Below are 23,080 nucleotides of genomic sequence, written 5' to 3' on the forward strand. Positions count from 1 at the left end.
TGTCAGGTTTGGAGTGCTGGCTAAAGAGCTCATTAGATTTTAAGAATAATTTTGCATAGGTGAGAATTAGAAGTGCTGCTCTTTAGTACATAGAAATTGCCACAGCAGGATGGAGCTATAATTCCGCTAGTCTGGTCTCTTGTATTGCATGCATCAGAGAAAACTTAAACAGCTATTGACAGCAAAGTGTATGTACAATTACATAAAAAAAAAAGAACATTAAGGCTGCAAAGTCAAGAACTCAAAAGTTAAGAATAGAATAGAATTAAGGTTGCCTGTTCAACTTTCATTGGCCTCCTTGTGTGTGTAGGCGCAGTGATCATGTCATTAAACTGTATCATATATTATGTTTCCACTGCACTCCAGCCTCATTCAGTACATAGGACAGATAGTGCTCACAGAATGAGTAGCTACTGAATATTTCTTTTTAGCCTCATCATTCAACATATGGCTCTATGCTATATTTACTGCATACAACTCAACTCCTGCAATGAATACCAAATTATTAAGTTTCCCCCTGAGCTTTCTGTAGCACTATATCTGAATAGTCCACAAACATTATGGATTTATCATAACAATGCCCCTGTGAGGTAGGGAAGTATTATTATCCCTATTCTACAGATGGGGAACTGAGGCACAGAGAGATTAAGGCTAAGTGTCCACTACTGGGTGCCCAATTTGAGAAGCTCTAGACATGATTTGCATAAATGCCGAGCACTCAGAACTGCAACAGAAGTCATGGGAGCCGTGCTCTGAACAGAGTGCTATAAAAATGCTAAGCACTCTGGAGAGGGGAAAAAAAAAAAAACCCTCAGGCCCTAGACATCTCATACTGCATACCTGTCAAGTTTGTTAGAAAGAAAAAAAAAACGGAAACAAAGATGTGTGTGTGTGATGTTTCTCACCAATAAGAAACTGGTCATTTATTCCTCCCCATCCCAGGATGCCCCCAGGACAGTGGAAAAGATGTGAGAGGAGGCACGAGCCTAGTGCCATGCACAAGCAGAGCGATATGGGATATGAGGAGGGACTGAAGAGCCTGGAGAAGCTAGTGGGAAACAAGAGCAAACTGTAGAAGAGAGCCTGGAGGCTTTAGGGGAAGAGAGGAAAGAGGTTGAAGAGTATGAACTGGCCTCCCTTATTCTGTACCTGTTCCTCATTACCCCACCTTTTACCCACCACACGCAGCCTAAACTGTTTTGCCCTGTCCCTTGTTTCCCTGCTTTCCCAACCTTGACACTGTCCTCCACTCCTCCTATCCTCTCTGCCCCTACCATGTCCCTTCATTGCTCTCTCCTCTGTATTCAAGTCAGGCCACTGCTGCTTCCTCTTCCAGGCTGCGTGGGTGTCAGCTGAGGGAATATTCAGCACAAGAGAGAAAGCCTCCCAACAATCAGTTCTAGTACACAATGCCACAGCAGCCCCCAGCTACCTGAATGAACAATTGTCACAAAAGTCTCACTCAACTCTGAAGCCACAGCCTGGAGCATGCTCAGTGCAGACCAAATTCCTGGAGATTTTTGCTGCCAACCTCTAACAACCTTCTACTGAGCAAATGCAAGTGGCAATTTTCAAATGTTTATAACTTGGCCAAATATGCATGAATTTTCACAAGGGCAGCAAGATCTCTCTCTTTAATCTAAAGGTGAACGCCAGCCTATTTCAAGTCCTTGCTGCAAAGCACAGAAATCCTAGAGTTTCTCAATGAAAAAGCTGTAAGATTTTAACACGGACTAAATAACATTTCCCCAACCTTGTTCTCAGAAATCACTGAACCATTTTCAGCTGAAACTTTCCAGAAAGATTCGACCTGACGCAGACGCTCAACGTGTAAAATTTCAGCCTGAATGGTTAGTTTTCTAAAGTTATAAGCAACTGAAAAGGAGGGTTTATAATGGAAAGTGTTAGACGACCTTTCCTTCAGGTACTGCAGCAAGTTCTGCCTATAATGTACAACTAGGAGAAGTCACAAGGAGGGGAAGGCTCTCACCATGTCTCAGTAAAGCACTCATACTACAATGATGAGGGTCTTAAAAGAATCTGCATAGGTAGGTTCAACATTTGGGCTTCCCCAGAATCCATTTCCTGTCTGGGATATCTGTATTTTCTCCCTAGCATTCACATCTTCTGATCAGAGGCAGCAGCTTCCCCCACAGAAACCTGTTATAAATGGAGAGATTGGTAAAGGGAGTTGCACAGATGCATCTGTGCGTAGGCAGAACTTCACTAGCAGCCTTACTATTACCATTGTTCTCTCTGCACCTGCACACATCAGCACTTAGAGGGACAAATGCATTTTGCACAGTCACCAAGGTACCAAGCCTGCCTCCTCTCACATCCCATAGAACAACCCAAGCTTCTGAAGGGCTTGGCAGAAAAACTGCAAGCATATCTTAAATCACACCAAATGAAGTGAATTTACTCTTCTCTGCCACCAGGGGATCCATTAACCAGGGCAGTAGGTGTACAAGTCTTCTTGTTCTGTGACTATTACAAGGCACAATAAAAGAAGGTAGGCAGCCTGCTTCTGACCATGGGAGTGACCCAAAAAACAAATGCACTGTTCACAGCATTCCAAGAGAAAAAGAGGCAGAGAGGGCACTTCAGTATCTGCAAAATATTTATCTAGTATTATTTGTACTCTGGTAGCATCAGGGACTCCAATTATAGTTCAGGCCCCAATGCATGAGGCACTGTACAAACACAAAAAGAAAGTCTCTGTCTGAGGATCTTACAATCTAAATACAATACTCCTCACCATTCTTATTTAGGCTCAGTCTCAATAAACAAACTCAGACTCTCCAACACAATAATTGTCAATGCTGTTTGTCATTGCTTCCTTAGCATATTTCCCCCAGGACGAAATGGTATATGCATGTGTATGTGAGAGAGAAGGCATGTAGGCATGTTCCTTGCAGGCTCCCGCCTCCAATCCATTTGAAACCACAAGTTCAGCTTCCTTCCAGAGGGCTCCATCAGTGCCAGCTCAGCCAACACATGCACAAAGCATCAAACTTTACACTCCAAAGCACCTCCCAGGGCCTGGATCAGAAGAAGATGGCACTCATATACACAGCTCCTTGTTATGTACAGGCTGCTTGTCAGGAATTTGTGGGGCTCTCTGGGAATGGAAAGGGAGCAGGGTTCCCATAGCCTATAACATGTGGGTTCCTGGGTATCAAAGCTTCAGGAACAAGATGCATTTTGCTGATCTGGGATTCAAGCCTGACCAAAAGTCACAAACCTGCCATCTTCTCTCTATTTCTAAAGTGTCCATCAGCTTAGTATTAACGCACGTTAGTTCAGCTGACCAGAACAGACATCCAGAGTTAGAAAGGCATTTGGGGTTTGTTTTTTAATTTAGTTACAATGCTGAAAATGTGAGTGTTTTTATAGCCTGGGCAGGAAATCAACAATGACCTATTAGAGAGCAAGTGTCCATATGCAACAGAACCCTCTCCCCCAGCCACATGCCAACATTGGGCCAGGTAAGCATCTCTGCTCAGGTACGGTAAGATATGTCAGGAGTGGAAATAAGTCTTCTTGCATCACTCCCACCATGCTCAGAAAAAAACAATTTGAAGAGACATTTTAATCTATAATACACAGCTCATAGAATGTGCCATACAGAGCAGCCAAGGTTAGAATCCAGGCTAACATAATTTATATACCCAGCTTGTTACTGACCCTACAGCTTGGCTGGAATGGCATGCTTCAAATATTAGCCCCATTAGCCTCTTTTGGGACGCAAGGCAGAGGAGGGCTAACATGGAGGTTTTGTAGCAACAAGAGTCCCCAGTTAGACTTTTCAGCTTTAGGATGGGGGCATAAAGGAATGGCAGCCTGTACTCAGAGACTACCCAGCAGGAAGCATTTAACTTTCGACTCCACTCCAGTCTAGAGCATTCTCCTCACCTATGCTATGGATTTAATTTATTTCTTATTGCATGTACACTGCTTTTTTTGGTTACAGTGTATGATGGATGTGTATGGAAAAATGTATCTTTGGAGAAAAATTACAGTTTGTTAATTTGAAAAAAAAAAAAAAAAGGAAGCATTTGTGTTAGTCAGACTCCACCTGAAGCAAGGTGCTTACATGACTATTGCAAGAATGTAGTAATGGGGTAGAGGAAAAGCAAGGCTACAAAGGCCAGGGAACTGCCTTCAAATGGGCCAGAGCCACTCCAGGGCAGCTGAGTATCAATACCACATTACAGTATAAACCTCAGCAGTTTACAGCCACAGTGGAACCATTTGCTTTAAATATATAACCACCTTTGCTGTTTCTTCAGCCTCTGGAGCCTGGACCCAAAGACAAAAAAAACCTAGGAATTGAAAAACAATTAACTAGGAGCAGAAGAGGTGGGAAAGTTGGAAGAATTGTGCTCACATCAGCATAGTAGAAGCAAGGCTTATATGGTTCTCTATCAAGAGAGCAGGCTTTGACATTAGGGCATACTCAACCCTTCTGCCCAAACTGCTCAGACCAGAGGGCATCTCAGCTAACAGGGCTAGGAGACAGGCTGGCCCAGAGCCACCACGTCCCAAAGCTCACTCACCCACTCCTCAAAAATCAACAATGAATACAGATCCTCCAGCTTCAACACTGAAGCCAAGTGATGAATAAAGCCCACTTTAGAGTCCCACATCTCCAGAAATGATGAGGATAAGCCCCTTCAGTCATACCCACTGTCTCCTCTCCCCTCCCATCCCCCACAAATCTCCTTTGCCCTCCCACCCCACACACCCCTCAAGAGCGGTTAATGAAAAGCTGTAGAAATATTTGTCCAATGCTGGAGCCCGTTGCTGGGCCCGACTGTATTGTTGATGAGAATACACACCGCAAACATGCACTGTGAGCACTGCGGGACTCCAGCAGCTTCTAGGAGGCTTTGTGAGGCTAACTCTGTGTGTACTGGCCAGACTATTGTGAAAGGGAAACAAACAGAAAAATCGTTACAAACTCAAATGCTGCCTCCCCTCCAAGTTTCCCCCCTTAGTATCTCCCACCCGCCAGTTGCCACCTTCCTCAAGACAAATCAAGACCGGAGGGGGCTGCTTCTAAAGAGAGAGAAAAGGTTTCCTCAGTTAGATTTAAGGCAACAAGTTAGAGCTGCAAGGAGTCCTTTATCCACCAGGGAAGCCTCCCACTGCTCCAGGGCTGGGCTAAGCTGGAATCCTGGGGGCCAGCTTTCTGAAGGCTTCCATTGATTTGTCACTGGTGATAAGTGAGGCCAGAACTGTTCCCACAATCCCCTGCAGAGGGGAAGATTCTCCCACAATGCTCGACGGGGGAGAAGCACAACAAAAAGAGAAAAGTACAGAATGTAAAGGTCGAAAAATCTGGAATGTTTCTTTTCTCTAACAAACAACAACAACAAAAAGAGAGTGACTATTCTGCAATCCAAGCAGGGGAGAGGAGACAATGGTTCAAAAGGACAGCATAGCAGCTTATGAGAGCACAGGCCCTCTCCGATTAAGCAACAGCAGATAGGAATTCTTCAGCCCCTTGTTTCCGAAGGGCCTCCGAGTGCCAACTCGGTGCAACAATATTCCTTTAAAAATTCCCCAACTGCTCCTTTGCCAATAGCAGGACCCTTTTAAATCTTCTATTTACACACAAACACACTTCCTCCTCCAAGCAGATGCTGCTCAGCGTTAATTGTTCTCCTTTCAGAAGGACCTTTTCTCACAGTATTAAACAAATGAGAGATTCTAAGAAAGCACCTAAGCCTAGAAGGTGAATTCCAAAAGCAACAGAGACCCTGAAGGGGCATCACACCGTCCCAGTGGGAAGAAAGATAGAGCAGCAGCCCATACAACACCAGACACATATGATGACTTGAGGAAAGCAAGTAAGTACCCTGTGCCTAAGTAAAATACAGCAAATCAATCATGAATAATGACAAAGCTTCACTGTCTTTTGTAACTGGAACACTCAATAGGAGTTCAGGGACAACCACCTTAGATTTGGTTTCAAAATGTGTTCATCTAAGGCTTTGAGACCAGGCAGAGTCTTAAAACTACAGCTCACCACACAGGAGCAGTGTTTAGGGTGGGGAAGAGAAGAGGAAAAACTCTTAGTTCCTCAACAAAACCTCTAAACTAGCTTCCCTTCTACCCAGAATAAGGCTGAGAGAGGCAGGCCTAGTATGGTGACCCAAAGATCAAACAATTTAAGCTCCAGTAGGGAAGAGAGTACCCTGCCTTCAGCCTTCTCCCAATTAAATCAGGGCAATGTTCAATCCAGTGACTCAGATGATCTCAACAGCCACAGTATCATTTGAGAAGACTCAGGTGACCAGGTCCGTCGGATAACACCGTGATGAGAACAATGTAAGCATTTAAATAGACGTGTAAGAGCCAACCTGATTACAGCTTTACAGGTTAAAATCAAACATCTGAACCAAAATCAGCAGCCAGTAGAGCTTTTTGTAACTGGAACAGTATAGATTCGTAGATTCTAGGGTCAGAAGGGACCAATGTGATCATCTAGTCTGACCCCCTGCACAAAGCAGGCCACAGAACCCTACCCATCCACTTCTATAACAAACCCCTAACCTATGCCTGAGTTATTGAAGTCTTCAAATTGTGGTTTGAAGACCTCAAGCTGCAGAGAATCCACCAGCAAGTGACCCATGCCCCATGCTGCAGGGGAAGGCAAAAAACCTCCAGGACCTCTGCCAATCTGCCCTGGAGGAAAATTCCTTCCTGACCCCAAATATGATGATCAGCTAAACCCTGAGCATGAGGGCAAGACTCACCAGCCAGCACTCAGAAAAGAATTCTCTGCAGTAACTCAGATCCCATCCAATCCAACATCCCATCTCCGACCACTGGGCATACTTATCTACCGATAATCAAAGATCAATTGCCAAAATTAGGCACTCCCGTCATACCATCCCTTCCATAAACTTATCAAGATTAATCTTAAAGCCAGATATGTCTTCTGCCCCCACTACTCCCCTTGGAAGGCTGTTCCAGAACTTCATTCCTCTAATGGTTAGAAACCTTCGTCTAATTTCAAGTCTAAACTTCCTAGTATCCAGTTTACACCCATTTGTTCTTGTATCTACATTGGTACTAAGCTTAAATAATTCCTCTCCCTCTCTAATATTAATCCCTCTGATATATTTATAAAGAGCAAGCATATCCCCCCATAGCCTTTTTTTGGCTAGGCTAAACAAGCCAAGCTCTTTGAGTCTCCTTTCATAAGGGAGGTTTTCCATTCCTTGGCTCATCCTAGTAGCCCGTCTCTGAACCTGTTCCAGTTTGAATTCATCCTTCTTAAACATGGGAGACCAGAACTGCACACAGTATTCCAGGTGGGGTCTCACCAGCGCTTTATATAACGGTACTAACACCTCCTTATCTTTGCTGGAAATACCTCGCCTGACGCATCCTAAAACCGCATTAGCTTTTTTAACGGCCATATCACATTGGCGGCTCATAGTCATCCTGTGATCTACCAATACTCCAAGGTCCTTCTCCTCCTCTGTTGCTTCCAACTGATGTGTCCCCAATGTATATCTAAAATTCTTATTATTAATCCCTAAAGTGCATGACCTTGCACTTTTCACTATTAAATTTCATCCTATTACTATTACTCCAGTATACAAGGTCATCCAGATCTTCCTGTATGATATCCCGGTCCTTCTCCGTGTTAGCAATACCCCTCAGCTTCGTGTCATCCGCAAACTTTATTAGCACATTCCCGCTTTTTGTGCCAAGGTCAGTAACAAAAAGGTTAAATAAGATTGGTCCCAGAACCGATCCTTGAGGAACTCCACTAGTAACCTCCTTCCAGCCTGACAGTTCACCCTTCAGTACGACCCGTTGTAGCCTCCCCTTGAACCAGTTCCTTATCCACCTTTCAATTTTCAGTATAAGTCTTAACGTGGAGCCACTTTTGTGACATGGGAATCTAGAAGCACCCAAGTATCCAGCAAGCCCACCAGCTTGCAAACCTGAGTAACAAAAGGCAGGCAGGCACCCCTAATGGAGAGGGCCAATATCACTGTGGTGGGAATCTCCCTTTTAAAGAACTCCGGGACTAATCTAAAGTCCATTTAATCACTGTTAAGACTCCAGTTAACTTCCATAGACACTGGATCCAGCCTCAAGTTTCTTCACATTTATTAAACTATTTAACCTCTTCTAATTACAAACCTTTTCAGAGAAAATAAAGCTCACCCATAGCTGCAGACATACCTATCACCTTGTGCTGCAATCCCATCAGACCCCACACATTAGACTGGGTCTATCTGAGTCAATACTTGGGTGGAAAGCCTTCAAGAAACTGAAAGTGCTACAAAAAGTGGCATTGGTGATTTAAGAGAGTGCACTCCTGTCACTGAGCCAAGAATGACCCATGGCACTCCCTCCTTGTCTCCCCCCACCACACACACACACAGACACAGACACACACACAGTGTTATGGGGCACTGTACTCCTGGATGTACCATCTTTCAAAGGAAATGAAACTTATTTGTGGTCATTAGAGACCCCTGGAACTTTTCCCTACTCTAGTTGGGGTGTTAACTTTCATGTCCTGGCGAAATTCCAACTTCTGTAATTAGATTCTGTCTCTCTAAATCTTTCTTGCTTTTTCAATTGGATACGGATTCTTCTTCACTTCCACTCAACACTGCCATGTAGCCGTTAAAAAAGCTGTTTTGTTTCACTTAGAGGCAGCTGTATTTCCATGGTGGGACAGAGACCGCTATGTGCAGTTCACATCTCAGTTAAGTTTGTGAAGTGCTTTTGGTGCTACACAACCACTGTTCCTCTCATCCCAAAGTGTGATTGGTTCTAATTAAGGCAATATATTTATAAACTAATTCACAACAGAAAATATACAAGAATAGGTAAGCCTAGTGCCTTCTGTTGTATAAGAACATGTGCAATGGCTGGACATGCAGGAAGTGAACCTTGTGAGGTCAGGGTCAAACCTAATGGAGCAAAGGGATGCCACTAAACCAGACACAGGTAGGATCATGTTATCGCCCCTTTCTTCAAGCTGCGGCACACATTCCTTCTTACTGGCTGAACTCAAGCAATTTCCCCCTGATCCCAGTTTCTTATACATAAGTTCAATTTGGTAACTTAATCCCACTTCAAATTGTATTTATTTTTTCTAAATGCAGGTACTAAAATGATAAGAATTAGTTTGTGTAATTCAGTAATGCTGCCTGGACATCATCATCATAACTCCCCCATACTTCAGATGTCTTATTCCCCCCAAATACAAATGCTTAGTAATTAGAAAAATTAACTGGGATTTGAACAAATATAAGAGAAAAATTAGCTGTCCAGTCACCAAAGTTGTGCAAACTTATTTTCTGTGTCCAAGGAACAACCTCTACTCCTTACTCCATATCCCAGCATTTTGTTTCTGTGCAAGATATTGTTCCATGACAGACCTCCCTATATCCTCACTTAGAGTGTAACATTGATTTGAATGTGCCTAAGTGACAAAACAGCTCTCAGGTCACCAAAAAATGCAGTGTTTAAATAGAGGGGGAAGGGGGCTGTCAGGGAAGCAGCACTTTATGCAGAAACTAAGTGCAAGGACAAGGAGCAGAGGGTCATTTCCTGTCCAGGCTTTCACAGATGTGTTTCTGCAATGACTCAAGAGCTATTTTGTTTCCTATATACTGTTTACCAAGTGTTTGTGCATATGGGGAAAGGGGTGCGTGTGTTGTAAAGTCAGATATTATGAAGAGGAACAGTGTGAATCAGTTCATTCTATACTTCAGTACAATAAATTGTTTAAAATGTAACCTCCTAATCTGGGACTATACCACCAACTTCAGTACATGAATAAAGAGCTTTGAGGAAAGCAACCAACTTCAGTTCCACAAATCCTTATCCCTACTGGGAGAAACTCCAATATCCTTCAAAATAAAGCCTTCTGCTTCTCTGTATGCAGGGAAGAGACTAAACAGCCTGGGGAAGATCTAAGCATAAGCTCCATTCACAGCATCACTGAGCCAACAACCCTAGAAGACCATGAAGTCAAAAATCTGTAAATAGAGCACTCTCAAAATAGGTCTTGTGCAGATAATCCTCAGAGATTCCAGAGAAAGGCACTTCAGTTATTGAGTAAACATGGCTGTGAAGGTCAATCACATATTTACTGAGCTCTAAAGTAGAAATTTAGTTTAATGCTACAAAGACTTGAAGGGGACATTTAATGGTTATTGTCTGAAGTTTGCTGAAGCCAGAAGATTCCAAGTTAGACCTAACACTTGGAGTCTACCAAGCGAGTCAGACAGTTTAGCCTCTATTTTCAATTTCCTGCCCATCCATAATCCATTCTACTGGAGCCATTACAGCCAGAAAAAGAGACTTTAGCAATAAGCTGGATTCACAGACCAGATGTCCCATTACAGGCAATTGACAATGCCAATAAGTTAATGAACACACTGGCAGAAAACAAGGAAATATAAGGGTCCACAGGATTTCTCAGAGGAATAGGAGAATGCCACCAATAGGGTAGCACCTTTTTTCCCCTTCTATATAAATAGTAGTGAGAGGCCAATATTTAAATAGGCCATGATGACTGAATTCCCCCTCTCAAGCCCTTTTAGGTTAAGGCTGAGGCACACTGTCAGTTGAGGACATTCGCATGGCTATTGGCAATGCTAAGGGGGGGAGGGACAGCTCAGCTCAGTGGTCTGAGCATTAGCCTGCTAAACCCAGGGTTGTGAGTTCAATCCTTGAGGGGGCCATTTAGGGTTCTGATGCAAAAATCTGTCTGGGAATTGGTCCTGCTTTGAGCAAGGTGTTGGACTAGATGACCTCCTGAGGTCCCTTCCAACCCTGATATTCTATGATTCTGTATATGTATTCTAGGGATTAAAAAAAACAACAACAGTTCTCAGCAAAGTCAGCCTGGCACCCTCACTACAAGAAAATCACTTTTAAAAAATGTACAGATGGACATCAGGTATGTGGTAGGGGAAATAGAATAGTGCTCCCATCACTTGTCTCAAAACGTGGGACTTATACATTTGGAATAGCACATTTTTTAAATAAATCAGCTACAACCTAGATTGCGCTAAACCCTAGTTGTGGTGTTCCAGCTAGACCTTGTGCCCTTGTTGGCAATCACACAAGTCATTTGCAATTTAATTCCGTAATTACCTGAGCAGCAACAGTAAGGTATGAGCTAGGCAACTGCAGAGATAAAGACCAAACCCCATCCCATAGCCTCCAAATAAACCTCTTTGAAGATTATATATAGAGACTCTTTTTAAAGTGTAACTAACAAGACAACACCATGGAGGGGGTCTAAGCAGGCAGAGCTCAAGGGATGAGGGAGAGCACAGGTGTGATTCGTGATCTGCTGCAGGACATTTTTCTTAGTGCCCCTGAAAGAAATGGGGACCAGAAGGAAGGCAGACAGATTATCATTACAGCAAGCTGGGAACATTATTAAGTGGAAGAGAGGAAGCAGTTTTGGCTTCCAAGGATAAATGAAATTTCCTTAAAAGAAGGAAAACATGTTGGATAAACCATGAAACCGAGGACTTGGGGAAGGGAGGGTGCTGACAGAAAAAGGGGAGGAGCCACTATAGCAACAAGAATAAAACCTCCAATAATTTTTGAAAAAAGCTCTCATCAAAATACCCCCTCACCAACACTCTCACATCGTGTTAGAATTTGCACCCTCATCCCACCAAACTCCATTCAAAGATATTTTATTGGCACAACAAGCTATACAAGTGCTGCCCACATATACAAGACAGAACACTGGGATTCTATCAAGAGACAGATTCAATACACAGAGCATCTGCCCAGGCCAGTGCTTCAATGTGTTTAGGGTTTTGGTGACAGTGAGGCCACATAGCATGATGCCACTGACTCTGACTCCATTAAAATGTGATAAGGAAACACTATTCAGAACCCAGTCTAGGAGAAAGGAAAAAGCCTTATTTCTGATAAGATGAAATTTCTCTCTCTCATGCCTTCTCATTCTGAACACAGAAATAGAATGTCTCTCCGTCTCTCCTGTCATTTCAGCAGCACAGTCATTGATTGCTAGGTTTATGAAGCTTCCCTCAGCTTCCAATTCTAATGTACAATGGCCAGTTCTGTATTTGGTAAGAGGCAGCCAAATCGGGTGGCACATTTCACTATGCTGAAGTATCTGCCAGTGTGATTTCTGCATATAAGAATTTGTCACAGCCAAGGTGGCTATTGGTTTTGATCTGTTCTCCACAGCTGGGGTAGGTTTAGCCGGGAGTCTTATTAAGCATTGTATGGTTCTGGAAGAAGTTGTTTGCTCCACTGACCTAGAGAGGAGGGCTAAATCCCAGGTGTGATGTTTATACAAGAGGAACGGATTACTTTTTCTTTTCGTTTTAGTTTGTAGTCCTCAAGTATTTTTACACAGTGGGAATATTTGCTGCTTTGGCTGAGGTAGTACCAGGAACAAATCTCTTTTTATACAATCATCAGGAAGGGGAATCATCACAGTTCTGTTCTGCAGCAATTGTCATTGAAATTCCTGTGCACATATAGTTCCGGGGGAAAGAAAAACAGTGTAAATACAGAATTTTGCCCCAATTAGTGTAGATGGCTTGGAGCCCCAGACTTCACACTCATACAGGGGAATGGGTTGAATTATACTATCAAATAGAGGTAGCAGGATTATCAGTGTGTCATATTCATATAGCTGCTCCTTTATGTCTCGGAGGTCCTTTTCTCCCTAGTAATGCACCTCTACCCCAATATAATGCTGTCCTCAGGAGCCAAAAACATCTTACCACATTATAGGTGAAACCGCGTTATATCAAACTTGCTTTGATCCGCCAGAGTGCGCAGCCCCACTCCACCCCTGGAGCACTGCTTTACCGCGTTATATCGGGGTAGAGGTGTACTTAAGTAGCCAGTTTGAAGCTTCCCACCATATTTAAAGCCCTGGAATGCAGGTATAGATTGTGTAACTATGATATCATTTGAGTTTACTTTGGGCTTTTTCTCAAAAATATCACTTTTCTCTTTTACGGGTTAGCCTTTAGGACCCATGCACTGAAGTATGTTTCTAGCAAACTTAGGTGTATTAGCAGCTGTCACAGTCATTTAATGAGCCCTCAGCTCAGAGGCTGCTTTGCTAGAGGAGTAAGCCATCATGTACATATTCACCCACGAAAGCTCATGCTCCAAAACGTCTGTTAGTCTATAAGGTGCCACAGGATTCTTTGCAGCTTTTACAGATCCAGACTAACACGGCTACCCTCTGATACTTGATACTGAAGCTGTTATCCCTGTCTCACTCCCCTGTCTGGCTTGAAAACCTATTTGCATATTGTTTATTTCTATCCTGCTTTTGATGGATTGGTACATGGATTTAGTGGTGCTATGATTTCCTAACAGGTTTCTTTCTGTAGCATGGTAGGGTTCGGTCCTGTGAGACACGCTGAGACAAATAGGTTTTTTTAAAGCCCATAGAGCAGGCAAATATCTTCCATTGTTATGATTCCCCCCTTCTCCCACCACTACGCACACATATCTGTTAATGAGCATCTGAAACATAAAGATGTGGTCAAGGTTCATTTCTCAGCAAGAAGACTCCTGAGCTTCCTCTCTTCCTCCCACAGCACTAGCATCACTGATACTATCTGTCCATTACCCCACCAGAACCAGCTAATACCAGAGGAGCGTGTACCTATGTCAATATCATGCTTTGTGGTGACTTTACCCTAATCTTATGAACACTTGCGCCTCCAATACAAGAGAGCACTGCAGATGAAAGTCCTGGGGCCTTATGGCTGGAGCTAGGACCATTCAAATTGGTAGGAGTGGCGAGTAAACATTTTCTAGAGAGACAGAGGGTATGGCTACATCTGGAATTTCAAAGCGCTGCCCCGGCAGCGCTGCGGGAGCGCTGCCGCGGCAGCGCTTTGAAGTGTGAGTGTAGTCAGAGCGGCAGCGCTGGGAGAGAGCTCTCCCAGCGCTGCATGTAAACCACATCCCTTACGGGTGTAGCGTGCAGCGCTGGGAGCCGCGCTCCCAGCGCTGCTGCCCTGATTACACTGACGCTTTACAGCGCTGTATCTTGCAGCGCTCAGGGGGGTGTTTTTTCACACCCCAGTTCCAGCGCTATAAAGTGTGAGTGTAGCCAAGGCCAGAGACTGGAAGGTGCAGCATCCTGAGCTAGAGCAAATCCCAAAGTAGCAGAAAGAAGAAACAATCACAGAGACAAGCAGAATGAAAAAACCTCTCCCATGCTCTGCACTGTCAAGACCAGCGCCTGCTCCAGCCTTGCTCCTCTTTTTCCTCAGGTGCAAGCCCTTCACGTCACACCATCAAACTCTGGTTTGTTCAAAGCTTGAAACATGGAGACCATTAATTGGCTTCATCAGAAGACTCACTCCTTTGAGGGAATTTCCCTCTCTCCCCACGCATTTGAAAAGCTACAGGCAGAGTGAGTATTGTTTGTTTAGAGAGTTTGTTCCCTGGGCAGATCACTGGGTGAGCACCCAATCAACACAAAGAAAGGGCATCAAGCACAACAGGAAGGCAATGGGGTGGGGGGCACAGACATTTTTGTCTGCAAGTGATAAGTGTTCTTAAGTGCCCTCGTTCATTCAGACAGGCAGCCTAGAGGAATGTGGGAGCCAACGCTCAATGAGGGCCACTTCAAATTCTGAATAACCTCCTACCTACCAACTCCCACTGTACACTTCCGAGGAGTTCCACAGATTCAGCACTTGGGTAGAGATCTGTGGCCACACTCTATGCACAGTTGTTGCTATTGCTACCTGCCCAAGTCTATACTTTTCCACCTATCAAAAGTTTCAGATTTTAGTCCCAGGAATGGCACCCTACCCCCAACCTGTTCAAACTTCTGTCCTGGCATGCGGAGCCTAGGTTCTCATCATATTGATGCTTAGTGCCTATCACCATAGGCCCTCTAAAAACACCTACGAGAAACAGGTTTGGGGGATGCCCTCAGAAAAGCAAAGATGCACATTCAGGGATTTTAAGAACAGAAACAACAGATACCAAGAACAGAATTAGAAAACAGAAACTGTGAGGCCCCCATTTATAGATGCTGCACAAACAGGTATAAAGATGTATGCTCTCCCTAGTTACCAAGCTCTGTCACTTTTTCCTTTACAGCACTGCTGAAATCAGCTCTCTCTCTTCATCCCAGCGGCTAATATCATTCACATCTCAGTCACCTCTCACCGTGCAACCTCCTCTTCTTTGTCCTCCCCGACTCCAACTTTGCTCCCATATAATCCTTCCAAATGCGGTGGCTAAATCACCTCCTCCTCCTGCCACTCAGAGAGCCCTTCATCTTCCTATAGTTGGATCTCCTTGACTGATTCCCCACTTCACTCCTCATCATGCTCAAGTTTCTGGCCCTCACTTTCACGACTGCACACATCCTGGCCCCTGCTTACACCCTCCACTCTTGTTCCCACCTAGGACTCTTCACGTTGCTTGTGCTGCACCCAAGCCTGCTTCCTAACAAAGCCCTCCATCTATCTACTTCTCCAACTCTCAGCTTTGTGCCATCTTCCATGTCACCTCATACCCTTGGAATCCCCTCCTTCTCCTTGCTCCCCAATGGAGCACTCTCTTTCAATTCCAATCCGTCCCTAGAATACAGCTCCCATTAATCCAAAATCCAGAGAAAAATTAGAAGGCTGTGCTATTTTAATATTGGACCTCATCTCCCCTACCAGCATCCTATGCGTTTGATCTGTACCATCTCTCTAATTTAGAACAAAACCACTTCGGGGCAGACACAGCATCTTCCTGTGTACTGTGCAGTGCCACAGCATTCCGCCTCATCTGCTGGATGAGAAAAATACACAAGAGACCCAAACACCTTATGCTTTGCCAACACCAGATTTATCCTGAACACCAGGTTTGGGGGATGAGAGGGGAAGTAAAGAAACTGGCTTTTCCAGTAGGTCCAAAAACAGGTCCAAGAGTAGGTTCCCTGCTGAAGGCAGTTTCCTCTGCAAGAGGAGTCTGCATGGATGGGGAAAGGAGGGTGACTGAGACTGGACTTCTTAAATATTTTTTTTCCCTTGTGCCTCCCCAACTCCCAGTAGCAGGACTGTAGCCACCACTTTTCCCTCTAATCTAATTAGGATCACTTTTTCTGTCTTTCCGGAAGAAGCATGAACTGTGTGCGATATATTATACAACACTTTTGTGTAACTGCCTCTTGGCCAGATGGGAAATTTTTCTTCTGAAGACTTTTGTTTCCAGCTTTGATCCCAGTTTTGGATCTGCTCGGTTCACCACGCCCTCTGCACAGAGGTGAAGGGAGAGCTGACAGGCCAAGTCAGGGCTCACTGCAAGTCACAGTCATCCCTTCCATTAGGTTGGTTCCTGGCTCCCCTCTCCCTTCCAACCTGGAACTGTCCTTGAATTTGAAAAGCCCCTATTAAACATTTTTCAGAGGACACATTATTTTGATGGATGCTGGGACTAAAGAGGGGGATTTCTAAGCACAGGGAAATAATGGAGTTTGTTTTAATGGGTTTAAGAGATGCCCGGGGGCAACAAGAAGGTTTGCTTCTCTGTAAATCAAAAACACAGAAAACCAGAAAATGGAGTCAAACAACTGAACTCCAGGAAGCGGGGAAATCAGGCTCTATTTAACTGCAGCTCTTGGTTACAGCCAACTTCAGGCTGCTTGGAAAAACAGCACACACACTACATCACTGGCACAAACTTAACAGAGGAAAACAAAGAGACAACAGGGGTCAGAGTGGGGGTGGCAAGTAGAAGGAGGCACCCACCCCCTACCAGAGAGTCAGATCAATTATCCCTGAATACTAACAAGATTTCTGATTAAAGAACTGCTGCAATGCAATAAGGAGAGAAAGCTCCAGCAGTCAGGAGGGGCTGTCAGGCAGTTACAAAAGGACACAGAAAATTATGCCTTGCTTGGGCATACTAAGGAATTCACTACACAAGTAACCAGGAGAGGGGTCTCCACTGCCTACAGTCCCAGTCATTCCTCACTGCTGATAACTTTAACCTCAGAGACAAGACTCAGTCAGTTGCTATAGCATCTGGAATTTGGTTTCATGTAAGCTTGTTGCTTCAGCACAGCTTCTAGCAGAGGCCTGTTCCGGGGAACGTCCTATTACCACAGGTCAGTAAGGAATCAAAAATAATCCACTGCATACATAACTCATGGTGTGAGATAGCTGGACACTTCACTTAGCCATGAGTATTACCATCAGAGATGATGCATCAGCAAGATCCATTTAGATGTAGGAGTATTTGGGGAGCAAAAGCATACTGTCTTTGGTCAATATCTACATTTTAATCCAACTAGACTGCAATTTGCAATCCTAACATTTAATATAAATATTCAATGCTAGCCATTAAATGAACACCATTAGACTGTGGATCTCCTGGATTACCCATAAAGCCCACAACATCAAATATCTGAAAACTGCCAGCCCTACATGAAACAGAAATTTAAAATTTCCAACACTGTTTATCAGAACTCTAAGGTTGCACTTTCATTCAAACCCTTCATGCAGGCCTTTATCTGCCCTGTGATACAGTGTCCCATTTAAAAGTCAAGCTCACAGGTGAGTTCAGAAACCCTAATGTTGCTAGAAAATAGTCAGATTTGGAAAATTTCAATCACCTGAAATATCGCAAGATTAGAATCAAAATGCACCAATTCCATTTGATACTAGCGAAGTGTCTATCAGAACTTCTCTTCATACCCGGTGCATGGAACCTCCTTCCATCTGGATTTGTAACATATGAAAAAGGTTCTATTAAGAACAGAACTAATTTTCTGGGGCCCAAAACTCTCAGAGGCTAGATGTACAATCTGGAGCACCTCAGCATTTAATGGGTAGTGCTGTGTGATTAAAGTAGAGAGAATGTGTGCAAAAGCTCAATCTAGACCAGAGGTAGACAACCTACCGCACATGTGCCAAAAGCAGCACCCAAGCTGATTTTCAGTGGCACTCATACTGCCCGGGTTCTGGCCACTGGTCTGAGGGGCTCTGCATTTTAATTTAATTTTAAATGAAGCTTCTTAAACATTTTAAAAATCTTATTTACTTTTCACAACAATAGTTATATTTTATAGACAGAGAAAGAGACCTTCTAAAAACGTTAAAATGTATTACCGGCACACAAAACTTTAAATTAGAGTGAATGAATGAAGACTCAGCACACCACTTCTGAAAGGCTGCCAACCCCTGATATAGACTAATCCACAGCAAGGTGAAAATCAATCACCCCCACTATAATACTGTCCCTGAACCACCAGACCCACAGAATGAATAAACCCATTATCCTATGGGATTGAAAGAATTCCCTAACCTACAAATTCTCTTCATTTTTGCCTTCAATATTGGAAAATGCAATTCCTTGCAGAAGGGACGAAAAGAAGGGATTAAAGAAATATTACTGCACCTAGTCTCTGGCCAGTGCAGACAACAAAATCCCAGAGGAGAGTGATGCCTAGCATAACAGCTGTGTCAAAGAACCAAAGTCATTGAAAACTCAACTCTAAGAGCCTACTGTCAGGCACATTAAATTCACAGATGGCAGCTACGGTTAGTGTTCTTTGCAAAGGTTTCTGCAAAATACAGACGGCCACCAAATACAGCATGCCAATTAATGTGGTGGGTTTTCTGCATACCAGAACTCCTGTTCTAGATTCTAAAACAAGGTAAAGACAAAAACACTTTAAAGAGAGGCCATCAACTTTTTAAACAAAAAAAAAAAAAATCTGTCTGAAAATGTTATACCTTCTACAAGCAATAGCTAAAGAAAAGATAAAAGGAAATTAGAAAAACAAATTATCTATTTTTGTAATCTACTTTCTGTAGTTGACAGTCACTTAGAGTCAGGTTCACTGTTTTCCCTGTACAGTCAGTCAGTCTTCCCCTGTTTCATGGATATTTTTTACTAGTAGCTTCCAGGTTTGAGCTGCAGACACAACTGGAGAATGCTTCTCTTTTTAAATTTCCAAGAGATTGCACAGAAACACTTATATCACTCTTGGGGTTTTGTGAAGCCTTCTTTTTATAGAATCTAGTTCAGGGCCTGAATTGATCTGACAATTCCCCTTTTAAAATGAAAATACTTAGTATCTTTAAAGTACTTTTTAATATAGTTACAGTACGCACCCTAATTTCCATAGTATGAGCTCAGAGAAAGGGGGAATCTCCACTACAGAAAATGCTAGTGAACACACAAAATTAAATCCAATTCAAAATGTTTGTTTAATGTACTCAGGCTGTGGTCTCCTGTATTAACTGACCAACCATAATCATTTCACCATGGAAATGGAAGTTTCTTTGCTACCGCTGGCAAGTTTTGTTGCTAGCAGAAGTACATAAAAATAGACCCCTATTCTTCTTTCTGCAGCACCCAGTCTTGATTTGGAAAGATCTGGGGTAAAATTATTTTCATTGTACCTGCAACTTCTTCATTATTCTGACAAGAAAGAAGCAGCACAGTGTTCTACACCAGCTTTTATAAACAGATTTCCTTGCCTCTGGAAGGTCACCTCACAACCTCCAGTGCCAAGGTAATGGGGTCAACAGTAATCCTGTGGACCCTCAGCACATCCTGTGAGTGAGGTAGGTAGGTAGGTAGAGTAGGTTTCAATGACTTGCCCAGGATCTCAAGTCAGTAGCAAAGCCAGGATCAGAACCCAGGGATCCTGACTCCCAGTCCCAACCACACTTCTTCTAATGGAAAGTTTCATTTTAGTTTGGGATTCTAAAAAATGTTGACAGTTTGTGAAGTAAAACTTTTAAATAAATATGTTATTCTAGTGGCAAAGATCTCAAAGATAAACCTACAGGCACAACACTCAGAAATATTCTGTAACCTTGCAGACGAACTCTAATAGACATCACTCCATCAACTCTTCCTTCCCCACCAACACCATTAACATTAACTTGCAAGCATCTCTTCCTATGCCTCACCTCTCCACATGTGAGCCAAACATATGCACACTCCCTTCTTTGGCACAAGCATCCACAGCCGCTCTCCATTAATAGTGGGTCAAAGTTCAATCTGACATGCTTGTTGTTTGGATAAGAGCCCCTCTTCTTATCCCTGAGCTGACACACAGAAGTAAATGTGCTGTTTTAATGGCTGTTGTACTTTGAACTGTGTGGCACCCTCAGCACCTCAGGTATGGATGCTTTGTAAATAAAATTATTAAATCCTAAACCTTCCAAATGGATATTGCTAAGATGCAATGCTGGTAAGAGACTATAGAAGCAGGAGAGCAGACACATGAAATGTAGGCATTTGCACCTTCCTTCACACCCACCCCAAAAAGGGGGCAAAATATTTGGGAATTATTTCCTTATTGAAACAAATCTGGTTTATGTTTTTTAAGTAAAGAGGATAAACTTTCCCAAAACTACAGTTGGCACAACCCATTTTAAACCCTAGCATTCAGTTACATAGGGAGATCAGGAACAAACACTGGCGTGGAACCTCAGGCATAGACAAACTGCCATGAAAAGCTTCCCATGGACATCAGTGTACTATTGCTTAGAGCAAATACAGCAATTCACCTGCACTTTACAGTGAAACATCCCCCACCTGGTCAGTCGTTAACAGCCAAGACACATTAACTACGAGCACCTTGGTAACAGCCAGAATAAAATTCCATCCAGTTTTTTACCTACACAAATCTCTATAGTTAAGATTCTTTCCACTTCTTCTGGATTCCAATTAAACACCTGTATGGCAATTCCAGAGGCACTTCTATCTCCCCTGATTACTAATACCAGATTCTCTGAGATACAAAGCTACAGCCTTGTTTACCTAGCATTTTCAAATCATTTTAGCACCTTCTTCAAAATAGTGTGCAAATAGTATTCTTGGTAGAAAGGGAATAACACTGCTTGAAAACTAAACACAACCTGGTTGTACCCCAGAGGCAATGCTTGCACAATCATGGAGATCAGTGTAAAGATTCCTTACAATTTCATCCAGCATCTGAGAAAAATGCATTGTATCAGCCAAGAGTGGAACTCCAGCTCACAAAATGTCAACTTCTCTTGTAAACATTATTGAAAGATGCTCAACAGAACCCTTTCCTCCCTATTACTACCACCTCCCAAAATTTAATACAGCACTGTGTAGGGGGCAGAACTAGTCATGAGAATTTTGTCCTGTTCGCTAGACTGGACTTAAACAGAGCAAATAGTTGGACACAATTCTCATGACTAGTTCTCAAGCTGTTCCACTACCTCTTACTACAAAGAGGTTATTACACACACATAGTTTTGTATCCACTATTTTTGGCAGTTCCCCTCTGTTGACATTTCTATCTCAGGGAGTTCCAAGATGGCATGTAGGGAGAAAAACACCTTAATTCCTTCAAAAGCAGAGAGGTAAGTTAGAAGACATTTCACCAAAGCAGGACTGTACCTTTAAGGGGCCGTGTAATAGGATGAGTAGCTGCATTCCTGCTCAGAAAGGGCTGCTGTCCCAACATGCAGGAGAGGCTGGAAATAACCTGTACACATACAACCTTCTAGCTCAGAACTCATCCTCTATGTCACAGTCTTTCAAAACACACAGAGGGGAGGAACACACAGAGGGCGCAACAGAAACAAAGAGCTAAGTCCATTAGAGACCAAACTTCGGAGAGAGGAGGAAGGAAACTGCATGTGCAGCCGAAGGGAAGGGGCCCTTTGGAAAACCGTGAATCATACAAGAATAGATCAAGGGAGCGGGACTCCTTTTCTGTGGCTTTGTGAAGGGCCTGGCCCGATTGCTGCAGCATTATCTACTCGGAAAGTTGTTCAGTGATCTTCAGGAACCCCAGGGTTCCCTCCAGAACTCCACCACTAGCTTGCCCGTCTCTGGAGCAGGGGAAAAAGCGAGTGCCCGGGGGCCTGGGGTGAGGACACAGCAGACAAAGCCCAATTCGGGAAAAGGCAACGCGAGGTTGCCCAGGTATCTAACCCCGCGGGATAACTCCAGCGCCACAGCGAGGCAAACTCTCAGCCATCTCCAGCCCACTACTAAATCAACAGATTCCGGCAGCGCGCCCCTTCTCGGGGTGCCCCGCACGCGGCGGAGCTCTCCCCCCAGGGAGAGCCAGCCAGGTGTGCGGTACCTGACCCAGCGCTAGCGAGGGGCTCACCCCGCGCTCCGGACGCGGCTTTGGAGGAAAAGGGGCCCAAGAGTCCGAGCAGCAGCTGGGGGCTTCAAGCACCAAGGCCCGGGGGAAGGAGCAGCTGCTGCCCCCAGGTCTCAGCCGGGCGAGTACAGCCCTCCTGGCCCGAGAAGCTGGGCAGTGGGGTCCTGCACCTGGGCGCCCCGCAGGGGGAGTCCCGCGCACCTAGAGCGCTGGGGGAGCGGTACTGCTACTGCCCCCGGCCAGGGGCCTTCAGCGCACGGGGGGCTGCCCAGGGAAGAGACGATCCTGAGGCAAGCGCTTACCTCGGACGCAGAGCAGGGCTCCCAGCAACAGCGGCAGCAGGGAGCCCCCGAGCCGCCTCATGCTGGCAGCCCCCGCCGCAGCTCCAGCCCTGCACCGGGCTCTGGGGCACAGAAAGTTCTCCGGGTCGCTCCGCAGCAGCGGCCGCTCCTCCGACGGGCTGGGCGCTCGCTGCAGCCCCGGCCGGCCGAGCTCTGCTGGGACTATGCACCAGAGCTGGGGGTGGCTCAGTGTCTAGGGTGCATTCGCTCGTGCAGCTTCCTCCAACGCGAGCGCAGCCGAGTGAGTCCGCTGCAGGCTCAGGCTCTCAGCTCAGCCCGCCCAGGCCCTGCCCCTAGAGGCGGAGTCCTGCTGGGGAAGCCCCCACCCCCGCGCTCCCCAACCAGAACCCCAGCGCTGAGGAAACTCTTTAAACTTTCCGAGTCTCGAGGCACCGGCAAAGCCAGTGAAGCCCCCATTATCCAGGCTCCTTCCAGTCATCCCCCAGGAAATGGCACTGGGGCCGCCCCAGCCTCCCTCCAAGGCAGGCCCCCCGTGCCTCCGTTACCCTCCTAGTGCGCCCCCACCCCTCCAGCGTCCCTACCATCACCCTGTGTCCAACCAGAAGGGCAGCTCTAATGCTCCCACCAGGGCATTTCTCAGCTA

The 23,080-nt window shown here is 44.7% G+C and overlaps 1 protein-coding gene across 6 annotated transcripts in view; it reads right to left on the minus strand.

Annotated features, from left to right (window-relative positions):
- Nucleotides 1–22,587, minus strand: part of LRP4 (LDL receptor related protein 4) — a 112,070-nt gene extending 89,483 nt beyond the window's left edge. For 5 of the 6 annotated variants that reach the window (XM_050955222.1, XM_050955224.1, XM_050955225.1 and 2 more), the window contains exon 1: nt 22,438–22,587. In XM_050955222.1, coding sequence (XP_050811179.1) covers nt 22,438–22,498 — 61 coding nt within the window. In that variant the 5' untranslated portion in view covers nt 22,499–22,587. Of the gene's footprint in view, nt 1–15,201; nt 15,260–22,437 lie in introns of those variants that run through there. The other variant, XM_050955223.1, reaches the window with a different exon arrangement.
- Between the last annotated feature and the right edge of the window lie 493 nt (nt 22,588–23,080).

This window comes from Gopherus flavomarginatus, chromosome 5, assembly GCF_025201925.1.
Source record: "Gopherus flavomarginatus isolate rGopFla2 chromosome 5, rGopFla2.mat.asm, whole genome shotgun sequence".
Taxonomy (NCBI): Eukaryota; Metazoa; Chordata; order Testudines; family Testudinidae; genus Gopherus; species Gopherus flavomarginatus.